Source organism: Anomaloglossus baeobatrachus, chromosome 12 (genome assembly GCF_048569485.1).
Source record: "Anomaloglossus baeobatrachus isolate aAnoBae1 chromosome 12, aAnoBae1.hap1, whole genome shotgun sequence".
Classification (NCBI taxonomy): Eukaryota; Metazoa; Chordata; class Amphibia; order Anura; family Aromobatidae; genus Anomaloglossus; species Anomaloglossus baeobatrachus.
Window position 1 is genome coordinate 1683227 of NC_134364.1, and position 19586 is coordinate 1702812.

Consider the following 19586-nt stretch of genomic DNA (forward strand, 5'->3'; position numbering starts at 1 on the left):
TACATCTATACATACACATATATACATATACACATACATACATCTATACATACATACATACATCTATACATACACATATATACATATACACATACATACATCTATACATACATACATAGATCTATACATACCACTCTTCTGTCATCTGAGGGCTTTTGCCTTTATCTCCGACATCATTTACAACGATGTCCTCTCACCTGATCGCTGTGGCCACGCCTCCTCTAATCACATGTCACCACTCCATCCAATGATTGTCCAAAATCGTCCCATACCACGCCCTCTGTTGAAACTGAAGGAAGGTTCGCCCCGCCTACATCTGCTACCCCAGGACGCATGCACCGGAAGTGACGTCTGGTTGTTGTGGTAACGAGGAAAGCGTAGCGTCCTGTCAGTAAGAGCCGGTGTCACCGGAGCCTGCAGAGCACGGATGCGTCCGGCGGAAGAGGCGAGTGCGGGCTGTGGGTGAGTGCGGAGCGGAGGAGCCGAGTGCCGGCTGTGGTGAGTGCGGGAGCCGAGTGCCGGCTGTGGGTGAGTGCGGAGCGGAGGAGCCGAGTGCGGGCTGCGGGTGAGTGCGGAGCGGAGGAGCCGAGTGCGGGCTGTGGGTGAGTGCGGAGCGGAGGAGCCGAGTGCGGGCTGTGGGTGAGTGCGGAGCGGAGAGCCGAGTGCGGGCTGTGGGTGAGTGCGGAGCGGAGGAGCCGAGTGCGGGCTGCGGGTGAGTGCGGAGCGGAGGAGCCGAGTGCGGGCTGCGGGTGAGTGCGGAGCGGAGGAGCCGAGTGCGGGCTGTGGGTGAGTGCGGAGCGGAGGAGCCGAGTGCGGGCTGCGGTGAGTGCGGAGCGAGGAGCCGAGTGCGGGCTGTGGGTGATGTGCGGAGCGGAGGAGCCGAGTGCGGGCTGTGGGTGAGTGTGGAGCGGAGGAGCCGAGTGCCGGCTGTGGGTGAGTGCGGAGCGGAGGAGCCGAGTGCGGGCTGCGGTGAGTGCGGAGCGGAGGAGCCGAGTGCGGGCTGTGGGTGAGTGTGGAGCGAGGAGCCGAGTGCGGGCTGTGGGTGAGTGCGAGGAGGAGCCGAGTGCGGGCTGTGGGTGAGTGTGGAGCGGAGGAGCCGAGTGCGGGCTGTGGGTGAGTGCGGAGGAGCCGAGTGCGGGCTGTGGGTGAGTGTGGAGCGGAGGAGCCGAGTGCGGGCTGCGGGTGAGTGCGGAGCGGAGGAGCCGAGTGCGGGCTGTGGGTGAGTGTGGAGCGGAGGAGCCGAGTGCGGCTGTGGGTGAGTGCGGAGCGGAGGAGCCGAGTGCGGGCTGTGGGTGAGTGCGGAGCGGAGGAGCCGAGTGCCGGCTGTGGGTGAGTGCGGAGCGGAGGAGCCGAGTGCGGGCTGCGGGGTGAGTGCGGGGCGGAGGAGCCGAGTGCGGGCTGTGGGTGAGTGTGGAGCGGAGGAGCCGAGTGCGGGCTGCGGGTGAGTGCGGAGCGGAGGAGCCGAGTGCGGGCTGCGGGTGAGTGCGGAGCGGAGGAGCCGAGTGCGGGCTGTGGGTGAGTGCGGAGCGGAGGAGCCGAGTGCCGGCTGTGGGTGAGTGCGGAGCCGAGTGCGGCTGTGGGTGAGTGTGGAGCGGAGGAGCCGAGTGCCGGCTGTGGGTGAGTGCGGGAGCGGAGGAGCCGAGTGCGGCTGTGGGTGAGTGCGGAGCGGAGGAGCCGAGTGCCGGCTGTGGGTGAGTGCGGAGCCGAGTGCCGGCTGTGGGTGAGTGTGGAGCGGAGGAGCCGAGTGCCGGCTGCGGGTGAGTGCGGAGCGGAGGAGCCGAGTGCGGGCTGCGGGTGAGTGCGGAGCGGAGGAGCCGAGTGCGGGCTGTGGGTTGAGTGCGGAGCGGAGGAGCGAGAGTGCGGGCTGTGGGTGAGTGCGGAGCGGAGGAGCCGAGTGCGGGCTGTGGGTGAGTGCGGAGCGGAGGAGCTCGAGTGCGGGCTGCGGGTGAGTGCGGAGCGGAGGAGCCGAGTGCGGGCTGCGGGTGAGTGCGGAGCGGAGGAGCCGAGTGCGGGCTGCGGGTGAGTGCGGAGCGGAGGAGCCGAGTGCGGGCTGCGGGTGAGTGCGGAGCGGAGGAGCCGAGTGCGGGCTGCGGGTGAGTGCGGAGCGGAGGAGCCGAGTGCGGGCTGTGGGTGAGTGCGGGGCGGAGGAGCCGAGTGCGGGCTGTGGGTGAGTGCGGGGCGGAGGAGCCGAGTGCGGGCTGTGCGTGAGTGCGGAGCGGAGGAGCCGAGTGCGGGCTGTGCGTGAGTGCGGAGCGGAGGAGCCGAGTGCGGGCTGCGGGTGAGTGCGGAGCGGAGGAGCCGAGTGCGGGCTGCGGGTGAGTGCGGAGCGGAGGAGCCGAGTGCGGGCTGCGGGTGAGTGCGGAGCGGAGGAGCCGAGTGCGGGCTGCGGGTGAGTGCGGAGCGGAGGAGCCGAGTGCGGGCTGTGGGTGAGTGTGGAGCGGAGGAGCCGAGTGCGGGCTGTGGGTGAGTGCGGGGCGGAGGAGCCGAGTGCGGGCTGTGGGTGAGTGCGGGGCGGAGGAGCCGAGTGCGGGCTGCGGGTGAGTGCGGAGCGGAGGAGCCGAGTGCGGGCTGCGGGTGAGTGCGGAGCGGAGGAGCCGAGTGCGGGCTGCGGGTGAGTGCGGAGCGGAGGAGCCGAGTGCGGGCTGCGGGTGAGTGCGGAGCGGAGGAGCCGAGTGCGGGCTGCGGGTGAGTGCGGAGCGGAGGAGCCGAGTGCCGGCTGTGGGTGAGTGCGGAGCGGAGGAGCCGAGTGCGGGCTGCGGGTGAGTGCGGAGCGGAGGAGCCGAGTGCGGGCTGCGGGTGAGTGCGGAGCGGAGGAGCCGAGTGCGGGCTGTGGGTGAGTGTGGAGCGGAGGAGCCGAGTGCGGGCTGTGGGTGAGTGCGGGGCGGAGGAGCCGAGTGCGGGCTGTGGGTGAGTGCGGAGCGGAGGAGCCGAGTGCGGGCTGCGGGTGAGTGCGGAGCGGAGGAGCCGAGTGCGGGCTGCGGGTGAGTGCGGAGCGGAGGAGCCGAGTGCGGGCTGCGGGTGAGTGCGGAGCGGAGGAGCCGAGTGCGGGCTGCGGGTGAGTGCGGAGCGGAGGAGCCGAGTGCGGGCTGTGGGTGAGTGCGGGGCGGAGGAGCCGAGTGCGGGCTGTGGGTGAGTGCGGGGCGGAGGAGCCGAGTGCGGGCTGTGCGTGAGTGCGGAGCGGAGGAGCCGAGTGCGGGCTGTGCGTGAGTGCGGAGCGGAGGAGCCGAGTGCGGGCTGCGGGTGAGTGCGGAGCGGAGGAGCCGAGTGCGGGCTGTGGGTGAGTGCGGAGCGGAGGAGCCGAGTGCGGGCTGTGGGTGAGTGCGGGGCGGAGGAGCCGAGTGCGGGCTGTGGGTGAGTGCGGGGCGGAGGAGCCGAGTGCGGGCTGTGGGTGAGTGCGGAGCGGAGGAGCCGAGTGCGGGCTGCGGGTGAGTGCGGAGCGGAGGAGCCGAGGTGCGGGCTGCGGGTGAGTGCGGAGCGGAGGAGCCGAGTGCGGGCTGTGGGTGAGTGTGGAGGAGCCGAGTGCGGGCTGTGGGTGAGTGTGGAGCGGAGGAGCCGAGTGCGGGCTGCGGGTGAGTGTGGAGGAGCCGAGTGCGGGCTGTGGGGTGAGTGCGGAGCGGAGGAGCCGAGTGCGGGCTGCGGGTGAGTGCGGAGCGGAGGAGCCGAGTGCGGGCTATGGGTGAGTGCGGGGCGGAGGAGCCCGAGTGCGGGCTGCGGGTGAGTGCGGAGCGGAGGAGCCGAGTGCGGGCTATGGGTGAGTGCGGGGCGGAGGAGCCGAGTGCGGGCTGCGGGTGAGTGCGGAGCGGAGGAGCCGAGTGCGGGCTATGGGTGAGTGCGGAGCGGAGGAGCCGAGTGCGGGCTATGGGTGAGTGCGGAGCGGAGGAGCCGAGTGCGGGCTGCGGGTGAGTGCGGAGCGGAGGAGCCGAGTGCGGGCTGCGGGTGAGTGCGGAGCGGAGGAGCCGAGTGCGGGCTGTGGGTGAGTGTGGAGGAGCCGAGTGCCGGCTGTGGGTGAGTGTGGAGGAGCCGAGTGCGGGCTGTGGGTGAGTGTGGAGGAGCCGAGTGCGGGCTGCGGGTGAGTGTGGAGGAGCCGAGTGCGGGCTGCGGGTGAGTGTGGAGGAGCCGAGTGCGGGCTGTGGGTGAGTGTGGAGGAGCCGAGTGCGGGCTGCGGGTGAGTGTGGAGGAGCCGAGTGCGGGCTGTGGGTGAGTGTGGAGGAGCCGAGTGCGGGCTGTGGGTGAGTGTGGAGGAGCCGAGTGCGGGGCTGTGGGTGAGTGTGGAGGAGCCGAGTGCGGGCTGTGGGTGAGTGTGGAGGAACCGAGTGCGGGCTGCGGGTGAGTGTGGAGGAGCCGAGTGCGGGCTGCGGGTGAGTGTGGAGGAGCCGAGTGCGGGCTGCGGGTGAGTGTGGAGGAGCCGAGTGCGGGCTGCGGGTGAGTGTGGAGGAGCCGAGTGCCGGCTGTGGGTGAGTGTGGAGGAGCCGAGTGCGGGCTGTGGGTGAGTGTGGAGGAGCCGAGTGCGGGCTGCGGGTGAGTGTGGAGGAGCCGAGTGCGGGCTGCGGGTGAGTGTGGAGGAGCCGAGTGCGGGCTGTGGGTGAGTGTGGAGGAGCCGAGTGCGGGCTGCGGGTGAGTGTGGAGGAGCCGAGTGCGGGCTGCGGGTGAGTGTGGAGGAGCCGAGTGCGGGCTGCGGGTGAGTGTGGAGGAGCCGAGTGCGGGCTGCGGGTGAGTGTGGAGGAGCCGAGTGCGGGCTGCGGGTGAGTGTGGAGGAGCCGAGTGCGGGCTGCGGGTGAGTGTGGAGGAGCCGAGTGCGGGCTGCGGGTGACGTGTGGAGGAGCCGAGTGCGGGCTGCGGGTGAGTGCGGAGGAGCCGAGTGCGGGCTGTGGGTGAGTGTGGAGGAGCCGAGTGCGGGCTGCGGGTGAGTGCGGAGGAGCCGAGTGCGGGCTGTGGGTGAGTGTGGAGCGGAGGAGCCGAGTGCGGGCTGCGGGTGAGTGCGGAGCGGAGGAGCCGCGTGCGGGCTGCGGGTGAGTGCGTAGCGGAGGAGCCGAGTGCGGGCTGCGGGTGAGTGCGGAGCGGAGGAGCCGAGTGCGGGCTGTGGGTGAGTGTGGAGGAGCCGAGTGCGGGCTGCGGGTGAGTGCGGAGGAGCCGAGTGCGGGCTGTGGGTGAGTGTGGAGCGGAGGAGCCGAGTGCGGGCTGCGGGTGAGTGCGGAGCGGAGGAGCCGAGTGCGGGCTGCGGGTGAGTGCGGAGCGGAGGAGCCGAGTGCGGGCTGCGGGTGAGTGCGGAGCGGAGGAGCCGAGTGCGGGCTGCGGGTGAGTGCGGAGCGGAGGAGCCGAGTGCGGGCTGCGGGTGAGTGCGGAGCGGAGGAGCCGAGTGCGGGCTGCGGGTGAGTGCGGAGCGGAGGAGCCGAGTGCGGGGCTGCGGGTGAGTGCGGAGCGGAGGAGCCGAGTGCGGGCTGCGGGTGAGTGCGGAGCGGAGGAGCCGAGTGCGGGCTGCGGGTGAGTGCGGAGCGGAGGAGCCGAGTGCGGGCTGCGGGTGAGTGCGGAGCGGAGGAGCCGAGTGCGGGCTGTGGGTGAGTGTGGAGGAGCCGAGTGCGGGCTGCGGGTGAGTGTGGAGGAGCCGAGTGCGGGCTGCGGGTGAGTGTGGAGGAGCCGAGTGCGGGCTGCGGGTGAGTGTGGAGGAGCCGAGTGCGGGCTGCGGGTTGAGTGTGGAGGAGCCGAGTGCGGGCTGCGGGTGAGTGTGGAGGAGCCGAGTGCGGGCTGCGGGTGAGTGTGGAGGAGCCGAGTGCCGGCTGTGGGTGAGTGTGGAGGAGCCGAGTGCGGGCTGCGGGTGAGTGCGGAGCGGAGGAGCCGAGTGCGGGGCTGCGGGTGAGTGCGGAGCGGAGGAGCCGAGTGCGGGCTGCGGGTGAGTGCGGAGCGGAGGAGCCGAGTGCGGGCTGTGGGTGAGTGTGGAGGAGCCGAGTGCGGGCTGCGGGGTGAGTGCGGAGGAGCCGAGTGCGGGCTGTGGGTGAGTGTGGAGCGGAGGAGCCGAGTGCGGGCTGCGGGTGAGTGCGGAGCGGAGGAGCCGAGTGCGGGGCTGCGGGTGAGTGCGGAGCGGAGGAGCCGAGTGCGGGCTGCGGGTGAGTGCGGAGCGGAGGAGCCGAGTGCGGGCTGCGGGTGAGTGCGGAGCGGAGGAGCCGAGTGCGGGCTGCGGGTGAGTGCGGAGCGGAGGAGCCGAGTGCGGGCTGCGGGTGAGTGCGGAGCGGAGGAGCCGAGTGCGGGCTGCGGGTGAGTGCGGAGCGGAGGAGCCGAGTGCGGGCTGCGGGTGAGTGCGGAGCGAGAGCCGAGTGCGGGCTGCGGTGAGTGCGGAGCGGAGGAGCCGAGTGCGGGCTGTGGGTGAGTGTGGAGGAGCCGAGTGCGGGCTGCGGGTGAGTGTGGAGGAGCCGAGTGCGGGCTGTGGGTGAGTGTGGAGGAGCCGAGTGCGGGCTGCGGGTGAGTGCGGAGCGGAGGAGCCGAGTGCGGGCTGCGGGTGAGTGCGGAGCGGAGGAGCCGAGTGCGGGCTGTGGGTGAGTGCGGAGCGGAGGAGCCGAGTGCGGCTGCGGGTGAGTGCGGAGGAGCCGAGTGCGGGCTGTGGGTGAGTGTGGAGGAACCGAGTGCGGGCTGTGGGTGAGTGTGGAGGAGCCGAGTGCGGGCTGCGGGTGAGTGCGGAGGAGCCGAGTGCGGGCTGTGGGTGAGTGTGGAGGAGCCGAGTGCGGGCTGTGGTGAGTGTGGAGGAGCCGAGTGCGGGCTGCGGGTGAGTGCGGAGGAGCCGAGTGCGGGCTGTGGGTGAGTGTGGAGCGGAGGAGCCGAGTGCGGGCTGCGGGTGAGTGCGGAGCGGAGGAGCCGAGTGCGGGCTGTGGGTGAGTGCGGAGCGGAGGAGCCGAGTGCGGGCTGCGGGGTGAGTGCGGAGCGGAGGAGCCGAGTGCCGGCTGTGGGTGAGTGCGGAGCGGAGGAGCCGAGTGCGGGCTGCGGGTGAGTGCGGAGCGGAGGAGCCGAGTGCGGGCTGTGGGTGAGTGTGGAGGAGCCGAGTGCGGGCTGCGGGTGAGTGCGGAGGAGCCGAGTGCGGGCTGTGGGTGAGTGTGGAGCGGAGGAGCCGAGTGCGGGCTGCGGGTGAGTGCGGAGCGGAGGAGCCGAGTGCGGGCTGCGGGTGAGTGCGGAGCGGAGGAGCCGAGTGCGGGCTGCGGTGAGTGCGGAGCGGAGGAGCCGAGTGCGGGCTGCGGGTGAGTGCGGAGCGGAGGAGCCGAGTGCGGGCTGCGGGTGAGTGCGGAGCGGAGGAGCCGAAGTGCGGGCTGCGGGTGAGTGCGGAGCGGAGGAGCCGAGTGCGGGCTGTGGGTGAGTGCGGAGCGGAGGAGCCGAGTGCGGGCTGCGGGTGAGTGCGGAGGAGCCGAGTGCGGGCTGTGGGTGAGTGTGGAGGAACCGAGTGCGGGCTGTGGTGAGTGTGGAGGAGCCGAGTGCGGGCTGCGGGTGAGTGCGGAGGAGCCGAGTGCGGGCTGTGGGTGAGTGTGGAGGAGCCGAGTGCGGGCTGTGGGTGAGTGTGGAGGAGCCGAGTGCGGGCTGCGGGTGAGTGCGGAGGAGCCGAGTGCGGGCTGTGGGTGAGTGTGGAGCGGAGGAGCCGAGTGCGGGCTGCGGGTGAGTGCGGAGCGGAGGAGCCGAGTGCGGGCTGTGGGTGAGTGCGGAGCGGAGGAGCCGAGTGCCGGCTGTGGGTGAGTGCGGAGCGGAGGAGCCGAGTGCCGGCTGTGGGTGAGTGCGGAGCGGAGGAGCCGAGTGCGGGCTGCGGGTGAGTGCGGAGCGGAGGAGCCGAGTGCGGGCTGTGGGTGAGTGGTGGAGGAGCCGAGTGCGGGCTGCGGGTGAGTGCGGAGGAGCCGAGTGCGGGCTGTGGGTGAGTGTGGAGCGGAGGAGCCGAGTGCGGGCTGCGGGTGAGTGCGGAGCGGAGGAGCCGAGTGCGGGCTGTGGGTGAGTGCGGAGCGGAGGAGCCGAGTGCGGGCTGCGGGTGAGTGCGGAGCGGAGGAGCCGAGTGCCGGCTGTGGGTGAGTGCGGAGCGGAGGAGCCGAGTGCGGGCTGCGGGTGAGTGCGGAGCGGAGGAGCCGAGTGCGGGCTGTGGGTGAGTGCGGGAGCGGAGGAGCCGAGTGCGGGCTGCGGGTGAGTGCGGAGCGGAGGAGCCGAGTGCGGGCTGCGGGTGAGTGCGGAGGAGCCGAGTGCGGGCTGTGGGTGAGTGTGGAGCGGTGGAGCCGAGTGCGGGCTGCGGGTGAGTGCGGAGGAGGAGCCGAGTGCGGGCTGTGGGTGAGTGCGGAGCGGAGGAGCCGAGTGCGGGCTGCGGTGTGAGTGCGGAGCGGAGGAGCCGAGTGCGGGCTGTGGGTGAGTGTGGAGCGGAGGAGCCGAGTGCCGGCTGTGGGTGAGTGCGGAGCGGAGGAGCCGAGTGCGGGCTGTGGGTGAGTGCGGAGCGGAGGAGCCGAGTGCGGGCTGCGGGTGAGTGGGAGGAGCCGAGTGCGGGCTGTGGGTGAGTGCGGAGCGGAGGAGCCGAGTGCGGGCTGCGGAGTGAGTGCGGAGGAGCCGAGTGCGGGCTGTGGGTGAGTGCGGAGCGGAGGAGCCGAGTGCCGGCTGTGGGTGAGTGCGGAGCGGAGGAGCCGAGTGCGGGCTGTGGGTGAGTGCGGGGCGGAGGAGCCGAGTGCGGGCTGTGGGTGAGTGCGGGGCGGAGGAGCCGAGTGCCGGCTGTGGGTGAGTGCGGAGCGGAGGAGCCGAGTGCCGCTGTGGGTGAGTGCGGAGGAGCCGAGGTGCGGGCTGCGGGTGAGTGCGGAGCGGAGGAGCCGAGTGCCGGCTGTGGGTGAGTGCGGAGCGGAGGAGCCGAGTGCCGCCTGTGGGTGAGTGCGGAGCGGAGGGAGCCGAGTGCGGGCTGTGGGTGAGTGTGGAGCGGAGGAGCCGAGTGCGGGCTGTGGGTGAGTGCGGAGCGGAGGAGCCGAGTGCCGGCTGTGGGTGAGTGCGGAGCGGAGGAGCCGAGTGCCGGCTGTGGGTGAGTGCGTGGAGCGGAAGGAGCCGAGTGCCGGCTGTGGGTGAGTGCGGGGCGGAGGAGCCGAGTGCCGCCTGTGGGTGAGTGCGGGGCGGAGGAGCCGAGTGCCGCCTGTGGGTGAGTGCGGAGCGGAGGAGCCGAGTGCCGCCTGTGGGTGAGTGCGGAGCGGAGGAGCCGAGTGCCGCCTGTGGGTGAGTGCGGAGCGGAGGAGCCGAGTGCCGCCTGTGGGTGAGTGCGGAGCGGAGGAGCCGAGTGCGGGCTGTGGGTGAGTGCGGAGCGGAGGAGCCGAGTGCGGGCTGCGGGTGAGTGCGGAGCGGAGGAGCTGAGTGCCGGCTGCGGGTGAGTGCGGAGCGGAGGAGCCGAGTGCGGGCTGCGGGTGAGTGCGGAGGAGCCGAGTGCGGGCTGTGGATGCGTCCGGCGGAGGAGCCGAGTGCGGGCTGTGGGTGAGTGTGGAGCGGAGGAGCCGAGTGCCGGCCTGTGGATGCGTCCGGCGGAGGAGCCGAGTGCGGGCTGCGGGTGAGTGCGGAGCGGAGGAGCCGAGTGCGGGCTGCGGGTGAGTGTGGAGCGGAGAGGAGCCGAGTGCGGGCTGTGGGTGAGTGCGGAGCGGAGGAGCCGAGTGCGGGCTGTGGGTGAGTGCGGAGCGGAGGAGCCGAGTGCGGGCTGCGGGTGAGTGCGGAGGAGCCGAGTGCGGGCTGTGGGTGAGTGTGGAGGAACCGAGTGCGGGCTGTGGGTGAGTGTGGAGGAGCCGAGTGCGGGGCTGCGGGGTGAGTGCGGAGGAGCCGAGTGCGGGCTGTGGGTGAGTGTGGAGGAGCCGAGTGCGGGCTGTGGGTGAGTGTGGGAGGAGCCGAGTGCGGGCTGTGGGTGAGTGTGGAGGGAGCCGAGTGCGGGCTGCGGGTGAGTGCGGAGGAGCCGAGTGCGGGCTGTGGGTGAGTGTGGAGCGGAGGAGCCGAGTGCGGGCTGCGGGTGAGTGCGGAGCGGAGGAGCCGAGTGCGGGCTGTGGGTGAGTGCGGAGCGGAGGAGCCGAGTGCGGGCTGCGGGTGAGTGCGGAGCGGAGGAGCCGAGTGCCGGCTGTGGGTGAGTGCGGAGCGGAGGAGCCGAGTGCGGGCTGCGGGTGAGTGCGGATCGGAGGAGCCGAGTGCGGGCTGTGGGTGAGTGTGGAGGAGCCGAGTGCGGGCTGCGGGTGAGTGCGGAGGAGCCGAGTGCGGGCTGTGGGTGAGTGTGGAGCGGAGGAGCCGAGTGCGGGCTGCGGGTGAGTGAGTGCGGAGCGGAGGAGCCGAGTGCGGGCTGTGGGTGAGTGCGGAGCGGAGGAGCCGAGTGCGGGCTGCGGTGTGAGTGCGGAGCGGAGGAGCCGAGTGCGGGCTGCGGGTGTGAGTGCGGAGCGGAGGAGCCGAGTGCGGGCTGCGGGTGAGTGCGGAGCGGAGGAGCCGAGTGCGGGCTGCGGGTGAGTGCGGAGGCGGAGGAGCCGAGTGCGGGCTGCGGGTGAGTGCGGAGCGGAGGGAGCCGAGTGCGGGCTGTGGGTGAGTGCGGAGCGGAGGAGCCGAGTGCGGGCTGCGGGTGAGTGCGGAGGAGCCGAGTGCGGGCTGCGGGGTGAGTGTGGAGGAACCGAGTGCGGGCTGTGGGTGAGTGTGGAGGAGCCGAGTGCGGGCTGCGGGTGAGTGCGGAGGGAGCCGAGTGCGGGCTGTGGGTGAGTGTGGAGGAGCCGAGTGCGGGCTGTGGGTGAGTGTGGAGGAGCCGAGTGCGGGCTGCGGGTGAGTGCGGAGGAGCCGAGTGCGGGCTGTGGGTGAGTGTGGAGCGGAGGAGAGCCGAGTGCGGGCTGCGGGTGAGTGCGGAGCGGAGGAGCCGAGTGCGGGCTGTGGGTGAGTGCGGAGCGGAGGAGCCGAGTGCGGGCTGCGGGTGAGTGCGGAGCGGAGGAGGAGCCGAGTGCCGGCTGTGGGTGAGTGCGGAGCGGAGGGAGCCGAGTGCGGGCTGCGGGTGAGTGCGGAGCGGAGGAGCCGAGTGCGGGCTGTGGGTAAGTGTGGAGGAGCCGAGTGCGGGCTGCGGGTGAGTGCGGAGGAGCCGAGTGCGGGCTGTGGGTGAGTGTGGAGCGGAGGAGCCGAGTGCGGGCTGCGAGTGAGTGCGGAGCGGAGGAGCCGAGTGCGGGCTGCTGGGTTGAGTGCGGAGCGGAGGAGCCGAGTGCGGGCTGCGGGTGAGTGCGGAGCGGAGGAGCCGAGTGCCGGGCTGTGGGAGCGTGAGTGCGGACGGAGCCGAGTGCGGGCTGCGGGTGAGTGCGGAGCGGAGGAGCCGAGTGCGGGCTGCGGGTGAGTGCGGAGCGGAGGAGCCGAGTGCGGGCTGTGGGTGAGTGTGGAGGGAGGAGCCGAGTGCGGGCTGCGGGTGAGTGTGTGGGAGGAGCCGAGTGCGGGCTGTGGGTGAGTGTGGAGCGGAGGAGCCGAGTGCGGGCTGTGGGTGAGTGCGGAGCGGAGGAGCCGAGTGCGGGCTGTGGGTGAGTGCGGAGCGGAGGAGCCGAGTGCGGGCCTGCGGGTGAGTGCGGAGCGGAGGAGCCGAGTGCGGGCTGCGGGTGAGTGCGGAGCGGAGGAGCCGAGTGCGGGCTGCGGGTGAGTGCGGAGCGGAGGAGCCGAGTGCGGCGGTGGTGAGGGTGAGTGAGGAGGAGCCGAGTGCGGGCTGCGGGTGAAGTGTGGAGGAGCCGAGTGCGGGCTGTGGGTGAGTGTGGAGCGGAGGAGCCGAGTGCGGGCTGCGGGTGAGTGTGGAGGAGCCGAGTGCCGGGCTGTGTGGGTGAGTGCGGAGGCGGAGGAGCCGAGTGCGGGCTGCGGGTGAGTGCGGAGCGGAGGAGCCGAGTGCGGGCTGCGGGTGAGTGCGGAGCGGAGGAGCCGAGTGCGGGCTATGGGTGAGTGCGGAGCGGAGGGAGCCGAGTGCGGGCTGTGGGTGAGTGTGGAGGAGCCGAGTGCCGGGCTGTGGGTGAGTGTGGAGGAGCCGAGTGCGGGCTGTGGGTGAGTGTGGAGGAGCCGAGTGCGGCTGCGGGTGAGTGTGGAGGAGCCGAGTGCCGGGCTGCGGGTGAGTGTGGAGGAGCCGAGTGCGGGCTGTGGGTGAGTGTGGAGGAGCCGAGTGCGGGCTGCGGGTGAGTGTGGAGGAGCCGAGTGCGGGCTGTGGGTGAGTGTGGAGGAGCCGAGTGCGGGCTGTGGGTGAGTGTGGAGGAGCCGAGTGCGGGCTGCGGGTGAGTGCGGAGGAGCCGAGTGCGGGCTGCGGGTGAGTGCGGAGGAGCCGAGTGCGGGCTGCGGGTGAGTGTGGAGGAGCCGAGTGGCGGCTGCGGGTGAGTGTGGATGGAGCCGAGTGCGGGCTGCGGGTGAGTGTGGAGGAGCCGAGTGCGGGCTGCGGGTGAGTGTGGAGGAGCCGAGTGCGGGCTGCGGGTGAGTGTGGAGGAGCCGAGTGCGGGCTGCGGGTGAGTGGTGGAGGAGCCCGAGTGCGGGCTGCGGGTGAGTTGTGGGAGGAGCCGAGTGCGGGCTGCGGGTGAGTGTGGAGGAGCCGAGTGCGGGCTGCGGGTGAGTGTGGAGGAGCCGAGTGCGGGCTGCGGGTGAGTGTGGAGGAGCCGAGTGCGGGCTGCGGGTGAGTGTGGAGGAGCCGAGTGCGGGCTGCGGGTGAGTGTGGAGGAGCCGAGTGCCGGCTGTGGGTGAGTGTGGAGGAGCCGAGTGCGGGCTGCGGGTGAGTGTGGAGGAGCCGAGTGCGGGCTGCGGGTGAGTGTGGAGGGAGCCGAGTGCGGGCTGCGGGTGAGTGTGGAGGAGCCGAGTGCGGGCTGTGGGTGAGGTGTGGAGGAGCCGAGTGCGGGCTGCGGGTGAGTGTGGAGGAGCCGAGTGCGGGCTGCGGGTGAGTGTGGAGGAGCCGAGTGCGGGCTGCGGGTGAGTGTGGAGGAGCCGAGTGCGGGCTGCGGTGGTGTGAGTGTGGAGGAGCCGAGTGCGGGCTGCGGGTGAGTGTGGAGGAGCCGAGTGCGGGCTGCGGGTGAGTGTGGAGGAGCCGAGTGCGGGCTGCGGGTGAGTGTGGAGGAGCCGAGTGCGGGCTGCGGGTGAGTGTGGAGGAGCCGAGTGCGGGCTGCGGGTGAGTGTGGAGGAGCCGAGTGCGGGCTGCGGGTGAGTGTGGAGGAGCCGAGTGCGGGCTGCGGGTGAGTGTGGAGGAGCCGAGTGCGGGCTGCGGGGTGAGTGTGGAGGAGCCGAGTGCGGGCTGCGGGTGAGTGCGGAGGAGCCGAGTGCGGGCTGCGGGTGAGTGTGGAGGAGCCGAGTGCGGGCTGCGGGTGAGTGTGGAGGAGCCGAGTGCGGGCTGCGGGTGAGTGTGGAGGAGCCGAGTGCGGGCTGCGGGGTGAGTGTGGAGGAGCCGAGTGCGGGCTGCGGGTGAGTGTGGAGGAGCCGAGTGCGGGCTGCGGGTGAGTGTGGAGGAGCCGAGTGCGGGCTGCGGGTGAGTGCGGAGGAGCCGAGTGCGGGCTGTGGGTGAGTGCGGGAGGAGCCGAGTGCGGGCTGCGGGTGAGTGCGGAGGAGCCGAGTGCGGGCTGTGGGTGAGTGTGGAGCGGAGGAGCCGAGTGCGGGCTGCGGGTGAGTGCGGAGCGGAGGAGCCGAGTGCGGGCTGCGGGTGAGTGCGGAGCGGAGGAGCCGAGTGCGGGGCTGCGGGTGAGTGCGGAGCGGAGGAGCCGAGTGCGGGCTGTGGGTGAGTGTGGAGGAGCCGAGTGCGGGCTGTGGGTGAGTGTGGAGGAGCCGAGTGCGGGCTGCGGGTGAGTGCGGAGCGGAGGAGCCGAGTGCGGGCTGTGGGTGAGTGTGGAGCGGAGGAGCCGAGTGCGGGCTGCGGGTGAGTGCGGAGCGGAGGAGCCGAGTGCGGGCTGCGGGTGAGTGCGGAGCGGAGGAGCCGAGTGCGGGCTGCGGGTGAGTGCGGAGCGGAGGAGCCGAGTGCGGGCTGCGGGTGAGTGCGGAGCAGAGGAGCCGAGTGCGGGCTGCGGGTGAGTGCGGAGCGGAGGAGCCGAGTGCGGGCTGCGGGTGAGTGCGGAGCGGAGGAGCCGAGTGCGGGCTGCGGGTGAGTGCGGAGCGGAGGAGCCGAGTGCGGGCTGCGGGTGAGTGCGGAGCGGAGGAGCCGAGTGCGGGCTGCGGGTGAGTGCGGAGCGGAGGAGCCGAGTGCGGGCTGCGGGTGAGTGCGGAGCGGAGGAGCCGAGTGCGGGCTGTGGGTGAGTGTGGAGGAGCCGAGTGCGGGCTGCGGGTGAGTGTGGAGGAGCCGAGTGCGGGCTGCGGGTGAGTGTGGAGGAGCCGAGTGCGGGCTGCGGGTGGGTGAGTGTGGAGGAGCCGAGTGCGGGCTGCGGGTGAGTGTGGAGGAGCCGAGTGCGGGCTGCGGGTGAGTGTGGAGGAGCCGAGTGCGGGCTGCGGGTGAGTGTGGAGGAGCCGAGTGCGGGCTGCGGGTGAGTGTGGAGGAGCCGAGTGCCGGCTGTGGGTGAGTGTGGAGGAGCCGAGTGCGGGCTGCGGGTGAGTGCGGAGCGGAGGAGCCGAGTGCGGGCTGCGGGTGAGTGCGGAGCGGAGGAGCCGAGTGCGGGCTGCGGGTGAGTGCGGAGCGGAGGAGCCGAGTGCGGGCTGTGGGTGAGTGTGGAGGAGCCGAGTGCGGGCTGCGGGTGAGTGCGGAGGAGCCGAGTGCGGGCTGTGGGTGAGTGTGGAGCGGAGGAGCCGAGTGCGGGCTGCGGGTGAGTGCGGAGCGGAGGAGCCGAGTGCGGGCTGCGGGTGAGTGCGGAGCGGAGGAGCCGAGTGCGGGCTGCGGGTGAGTGCGGAGCGGAGGAGCCGAGTGCGGGCTGTGGGTGAGTGCGGAGCGGGAGGAGCCGAGTGCGGGCTGCGGGTGAGTGCGGAGCGGAGGAGCCGAGTGCGGGCTGCGGGTGAGTGCGGAGCGGAGGAGCCGAGTGCGGGCTGCGGGTGAGTGCGGAGCGGAGGAGCCGAGTGCGGGCTGCGGGTGAGTGCGGAGCGGAGGAGCCCGAGTGCGGGCTGCGGGTGAGTGCGGAGCGGAGGAGCCGAGTGCGGGCTGCGGGTGAGTGCGGAGCGGAGGAGCCGAGTGCGGGCTGCGGGTGAGTGCGGAGCGGAGGAGCCGAGTGCGGGCTGTGGGTGAGTGTGGAGGAGCCGAGTGCGGGCTGCGGGTGAGTGTGGAGGAGCCGAGTGCGGGCTGTGGGTGAGTGTGGAGGAGCCGAGTGCGGGCTGCGGGTGAGTGCGGAGCGGAGGAGCCGAGTGCGGGCTGCGGGTGAGTGCGGAGCGGAGGAGCCGAGTGCGGGCTGTGGGTGAGTGCGGAGCGGAGGAGCCGAGTGCGGGCTGCGGGTGAGTGCGGAGGAGCCGAGTGCGGGCTGTGGGTGAGTGTGGAGGAACCGAGTGCGGGCTGTGGGTGAGTGTGGAGGAGCCGAGTGCGGGCTGCGGGTGAGTGCGGAGGAGCCGAGTGCGGGCTGTGGGTGAGTGTGGAGGAGCCGAGTGCGGGCTGTGGGTGAGTGTGGAGGAGCCGAGTGCGGGCTGCGGGTGAGTGCGGAGGAGCCGAGTGCGGGCTGTGGGTGAGTGTGGAGCGGAGGAGCCGAGTGCGGGCTGCGGGTGAGTGCGGAGCGGAGGAGCCGAGTGCGGGCTGTGGGTGAGTGCGGAGCGGAGGAGCCGAGTGCGGGCTGCGGGTGAGTGCGGAGCGGAGGAGCCGAGTGCCGGCTGTGGGTGAGTGCGGAGCGGAGGAGCCGAGTGCGGGCTGCGGTGAGTGCGGAGCGGAGGAGCCGAGTGCGGGCTGTGGGTGAGTGTGGAGGAGCCGAGTGCGGGCTGCGGGTGAGTGCGGAGGAGCCGAGTGCGGGCTGTGGGTGAGTGTGGAGCGGAGGAGCCGAGTGCGGGCTGCGGGTGAGTGCGGAGCGGAGGAGCCGAGTGCGGGCTGTGGGTGAGTGCGGAGCGGAGGAGCCGAGTGCGGGCTGCGGGTGAGTGCGGAGCGGGAGGAGCCGAGTGCGGGCTGCGGGTGAGTGCGGAGCGGAGGAGCCGAGTGCGGGCTGCGGGGTGAGTGCGGAGCGGAGGAGCCGAGTGCGGGCTGCGGGTGAGTGCGGAGCGGAGGAGCCGAGTGCGGGCTGCGGGTGAGTGCGGAGCGGAGGAGCCGAGTGCGGGCTGTGGGTGAGTGCGGAGCGGAGGAGCCGAGTGCGGGCTGGCGGGTGAGTGCGGAGGAGCCGAGTGCGGGCTGTGGGTGAGTGTGGAGGAACCGAGTGCGGGCTGTGGGTGAGTGTGGGAGGAGCCGAGTGCGGGCTGCGGGTGAGTGCGGAGGAGCCGAGTGCGGGCTGTGGGTGAGTGTGGAGGAGCCGAGTGCGGGCTGTGGGTGAGTGTGGAGGAGCCGAGTGCGGGGCTGCGGGTGAGTGCGGAGGAGCCGAGTGCGGGCTGTGGGTGAGTGTGGAGCGGAGGAGCCGAGTGCGGGCTGTGGGTGAGTGTGGAGCGGAGGAGCCGAGTGCGGGCTGCGGGTGAGTGCGGAGCGGAGGAGCCGAGTGCGGGCTGTGGGTGAGTGCGGAGCGGAGGAGCCGAGTGCCGGCTGTGGGTGAGTGCGGAGCGGAGGAGCCGAGTGCGGGCTGCGGGTGAGTGCGGAGCGGAGGAGCCGAGTGCGGGCTGTGGGGTGAGTGTGGAGGAGCCGAGTGCGGGCTGCGGGTGAGTGCGGAGGAGCCGAGTGCGGGCTGTGGGTGAGTGTGGAGCGGAGGAGCCGAGTGCGGGCTGCGGGTGAGTGCGGAGCGGAGGAGCCGAGTGCGGGCTGTGGGTGAGTGCGGAGCGGAGGAGCCGAGTGCGGGCTGCGGGTGAGTGCGGAGCGGAGGAGCCGAGTGCCGGCTGTGGGTGAGTGCGGAGCGGAGGAGCCGAGTGCGGGCTGCGGGTGAGTGCGGAGCGGAGGAGCCGAGTGCGGGCTGTGGGTGAGTGCGGAGCGGAGGAGCCGAGTGCGGGCTGCGGGTGAGTGCGGAGCGGAGGAGCCGAGTGCGGGCTGCGGGTGAGTGCGGAGGAGCCGAGTGCGGGCTGTGGGTGAGTGTGGAGCGGTGGAGCCGAGTGCGGGCTGCGGGTGAGTGCGGAGCGGAGGAGCCGAGTGCGGGCTGTGGGTGAGTGCGGAGCGGAGGAGCCGAGTGCGGGCTGCGGGTGAGTGCGGAGCGGAGGAGCCGAGTGCGGGCTGTGGGTGAGTGTGGAGCGGAGGAGCCGAGTGCCGGCTGTGGGTGAGTGCGGAGCGGAGGAGCCGAGTGCGGGCTGTGGGTGAGTGCGGAGCGGAGGAGCCGAGTGCGGGCTGCGGGTGAGTGCGGAGGAGCCGAGTGCGGGCTGTGGGTGAGTGCGGAGCGGAGGAGCCGAGTGCGGGCTGCGGGTGAGTGCGGAGGAGCCGAGTGCGGGCTGTGGGTGAGTGCGGAGCGGAGGGAGCCGAGTGCCGGCTGTGGGTGAGTGCGGAGCGGAGGAGCCGAGTGCGGGCTGTGGGTGAGTGCGGGGCGGAGGAGCCGAGTGCGGGCTGTGGGTGAGTGCGGGGCGGAGGAGCCGAGTGCCGGCTGTGGGTGAGTGCGGAGCGGAGGAGCCGAGTGCCGCCTGTGGGGTGAGTGCGGAGGAGCCGAGTGCGGGCTGCGGGTGAGTGCGGAGCGGAGGAGCCGAGTGCCGGCTGTGGGTGAGTGCGGAGCGGAGGAGCCGAGTGCCGCCTGTGGGTGAGTGCGGAGCGGAGGAGCCGAGTGCGGGCTGTGGGTGAGTGTGGAGCGGAGGAGCCGAGTGCGGGCTGTGGGTGAGTGCGGAGCGGAGGAGCCGAGTGCGGGCTGCGGGTGAGTGCGGAGCGGAGGAGCCGAGTGCGGGCTGCGGGTGAGTGCGGAGCGGAGGAGCCGAGTGCGGGCTGCGGGTGAGTGCGGAGCGGAGGAGCCGAGTGCGGGCTGTGGGTGAGTGTGGAGGAGCCGAGTGCGGGCTGCGGGTGAGTGTGGAGGAGCCGAGTGCGGGCTGCGGGTGAGTGTGGAGGAGCCGAGTGCGGGCTGCGGGTGAGTGTGGAGGAGCCGAGTGCGGGCTGCGGGTGAGAGTGTGGAGGAGCCGAGTGCGGGCTGCGGGTGAGTGTGGAGGAGCCGAGTGCGGGCTGCGGGTGAGTGTGGAGGAGCCGAGTGCGGGCTGCGGGTGAGTGTGGGAGGAGCCGAGTGCCGGCTGTGGGTGAGTGTGGAGGAGCCGAGTGCGGGCTGCGGGTGAGTGCTGGAGCGGAGGAGCCGAGTGCGGGCTGCGGGTGAGTGCGGAGCGGGAGGAGCCGAGTGCGGGCTGCGGGTTGAGTGCGGAGCGGAGGAGCCGAGTGCGGGCTGTGGGTGAGTGTGGAGGGAGCCGAGTGCGGCTGCGGGTGAGTGCGGAGGAGCCGAGTGCGGGCTGTGGGTGAGTGTGGAGCGGAGGAGCCGAGTGCGGGCTGCGGGTGAGTGCGGAGCGGAGGAGCCGAGTGCGGGCTGCGGGTGAGTGCGGAGCGGAGGAGCCGAGTGCGGGCTGCGGGTGAGTGCGGAGCGGAGGAGCCGAGTGCGGGCTGTGGGTGAGTGCGGAGCGGAGGAGCCGAGTGCGGGCTGCGGGGTGAGTGCGGAGCGGAGGAGCCGAGTGCGGGCTGCGGGTGAGTGCGGAGCGGAGGAGCCGAGTGCGGGCTGCGGGTGAGTGCGGAGCGGAGGAGCCGAGTGCGGGCTGCGGGTGAGTGCGGAGCGGAGGAGCCGAGTGCGGGCTGCGGGTGAGTGCGGAGCGGAGGAGCCGAGTGCGGGCTGCGGGTGAGTGCGGAGCGGAGGAGCCGAGTGCGGGCTGCGGGTGAGTGCGGAGCGGAGGAGCCGAGTGCGGGCTGTGGGGGTGAGTGTGGAGGAGCCGAGTGCGGGCTGCGGGTGAGTGTGGAGGAGCCGAGTGCGGGCTGTGGGTGAGTGTGGAGGAGCCGAGTGCGGGCTGCGGGTGAGTGCGGAGCGGAGGAGCCGAGTGCGGGCTGCGGGTGAGTGCGGAGCGGAGGAGCCGAGTGCGGGCTGTGGGTGAGTGCGGAGCGGAGGAGCCGAGTGCGGGCTGCGGGTGAGTGCGGAGGAGCCGAGTGCGGGCTGTGGGTGAGTGTGGGAGGAACCGAGTGCGGGCTGTGGGTGAGTGTGGAGGAGCCGAGTGCGGGCTGCGGGTGAGTGCGGAGGAGCCGAGTGCGGGCTGTGGGTGAGTGTGGAGGAGCCGAGTGCGGGCTGTGGGTGAGTGAGGAGGAGCCGAGGTGCGGGCTGCGGGTGAGTGGAGCGGAGGGAGCCGAGTGCGGGCTGTGGGTGAGTGTGGAGCGGAGGAGCCGAGTGCGGGCTGCGGGTGAGTGCGGAGCGGAGGAGCCGAGTGCGGGCTGTGGGTGAGTGCGGAGCGGAGGAGCCGAGTGCGGGCTGCGGGTGAGTGCGGAGCGGAGGAGCCCGAGTGCGGGCTGTGGGTGAGTGCGGAGCGGAGGAGCCGAGTGCGGGCTGCGGGTGAGTGCGGAGCGGAGGAGCCGAGTGCGGGCTGTGGGTGAGTGTGGAGGGAGGAGCCGAGTGCGGGCTGCGGGTGAGTGCGGAGGGAGGCCGAGTGCGGGCTGTGGGGTGTGTGGTGGAGCGGAGGAGCCGAGTGCGGGCTGCGGGTGAGTGCGGAGCGGAGGAGCCGAG

At 72.5% G+C, this 19586-nt stretch overlaps 2 protein-coding genes across 5 annotated transcripts in view; one reads left to right on the top strand and one right to left on the bottom strand.

The window, feature by feature from the left end:
• Positions 1-283, bottom strand: part of ERG28 (ergosterol biosynthesis 28 homolog) — a 99893-nt gene extending 99610 nt beyond the window's left edge. Inside the window, exon 1 of one of the 2 annotated variants that reach the window (XM_075330070.1) lies at positions 198-283. The gene's annotated coding sequence lies outside the window, so the exon portion shown is untranslated. Of the gene's footprint in view, positions 1-131 lie in introns of both variants that reach the window. The other variant, XM_075330069.1, reaches the window with a different exon arrangement.
• Positions 1-19586, top strand: part of TTLL5 (tubulin tyrosine ligase like 5) — a 137445-nt gene that overhangs the window by 15881 nt on the left and 101978 nt on the right. For 2 of the 3 annotated variants that reach the window (XM_075330065.1, XM_075330066.1), the window contains exon 1: positions 370-462. The exons of the other annotated variant lie outside the window; for it this stretch is intronic. In XM_075330065.1, coding sequence (XP_075186180.1) covers positions 428-462 — 35 coding nt within the window. In that variant the 5' untranslated portion in view covers positions 370-427. Of the gene's footprint in view, positions 1-369; positions 463-19586 lie in introns of those variants that run through there. 3 annotated transcript variants of the gene reach the window in all.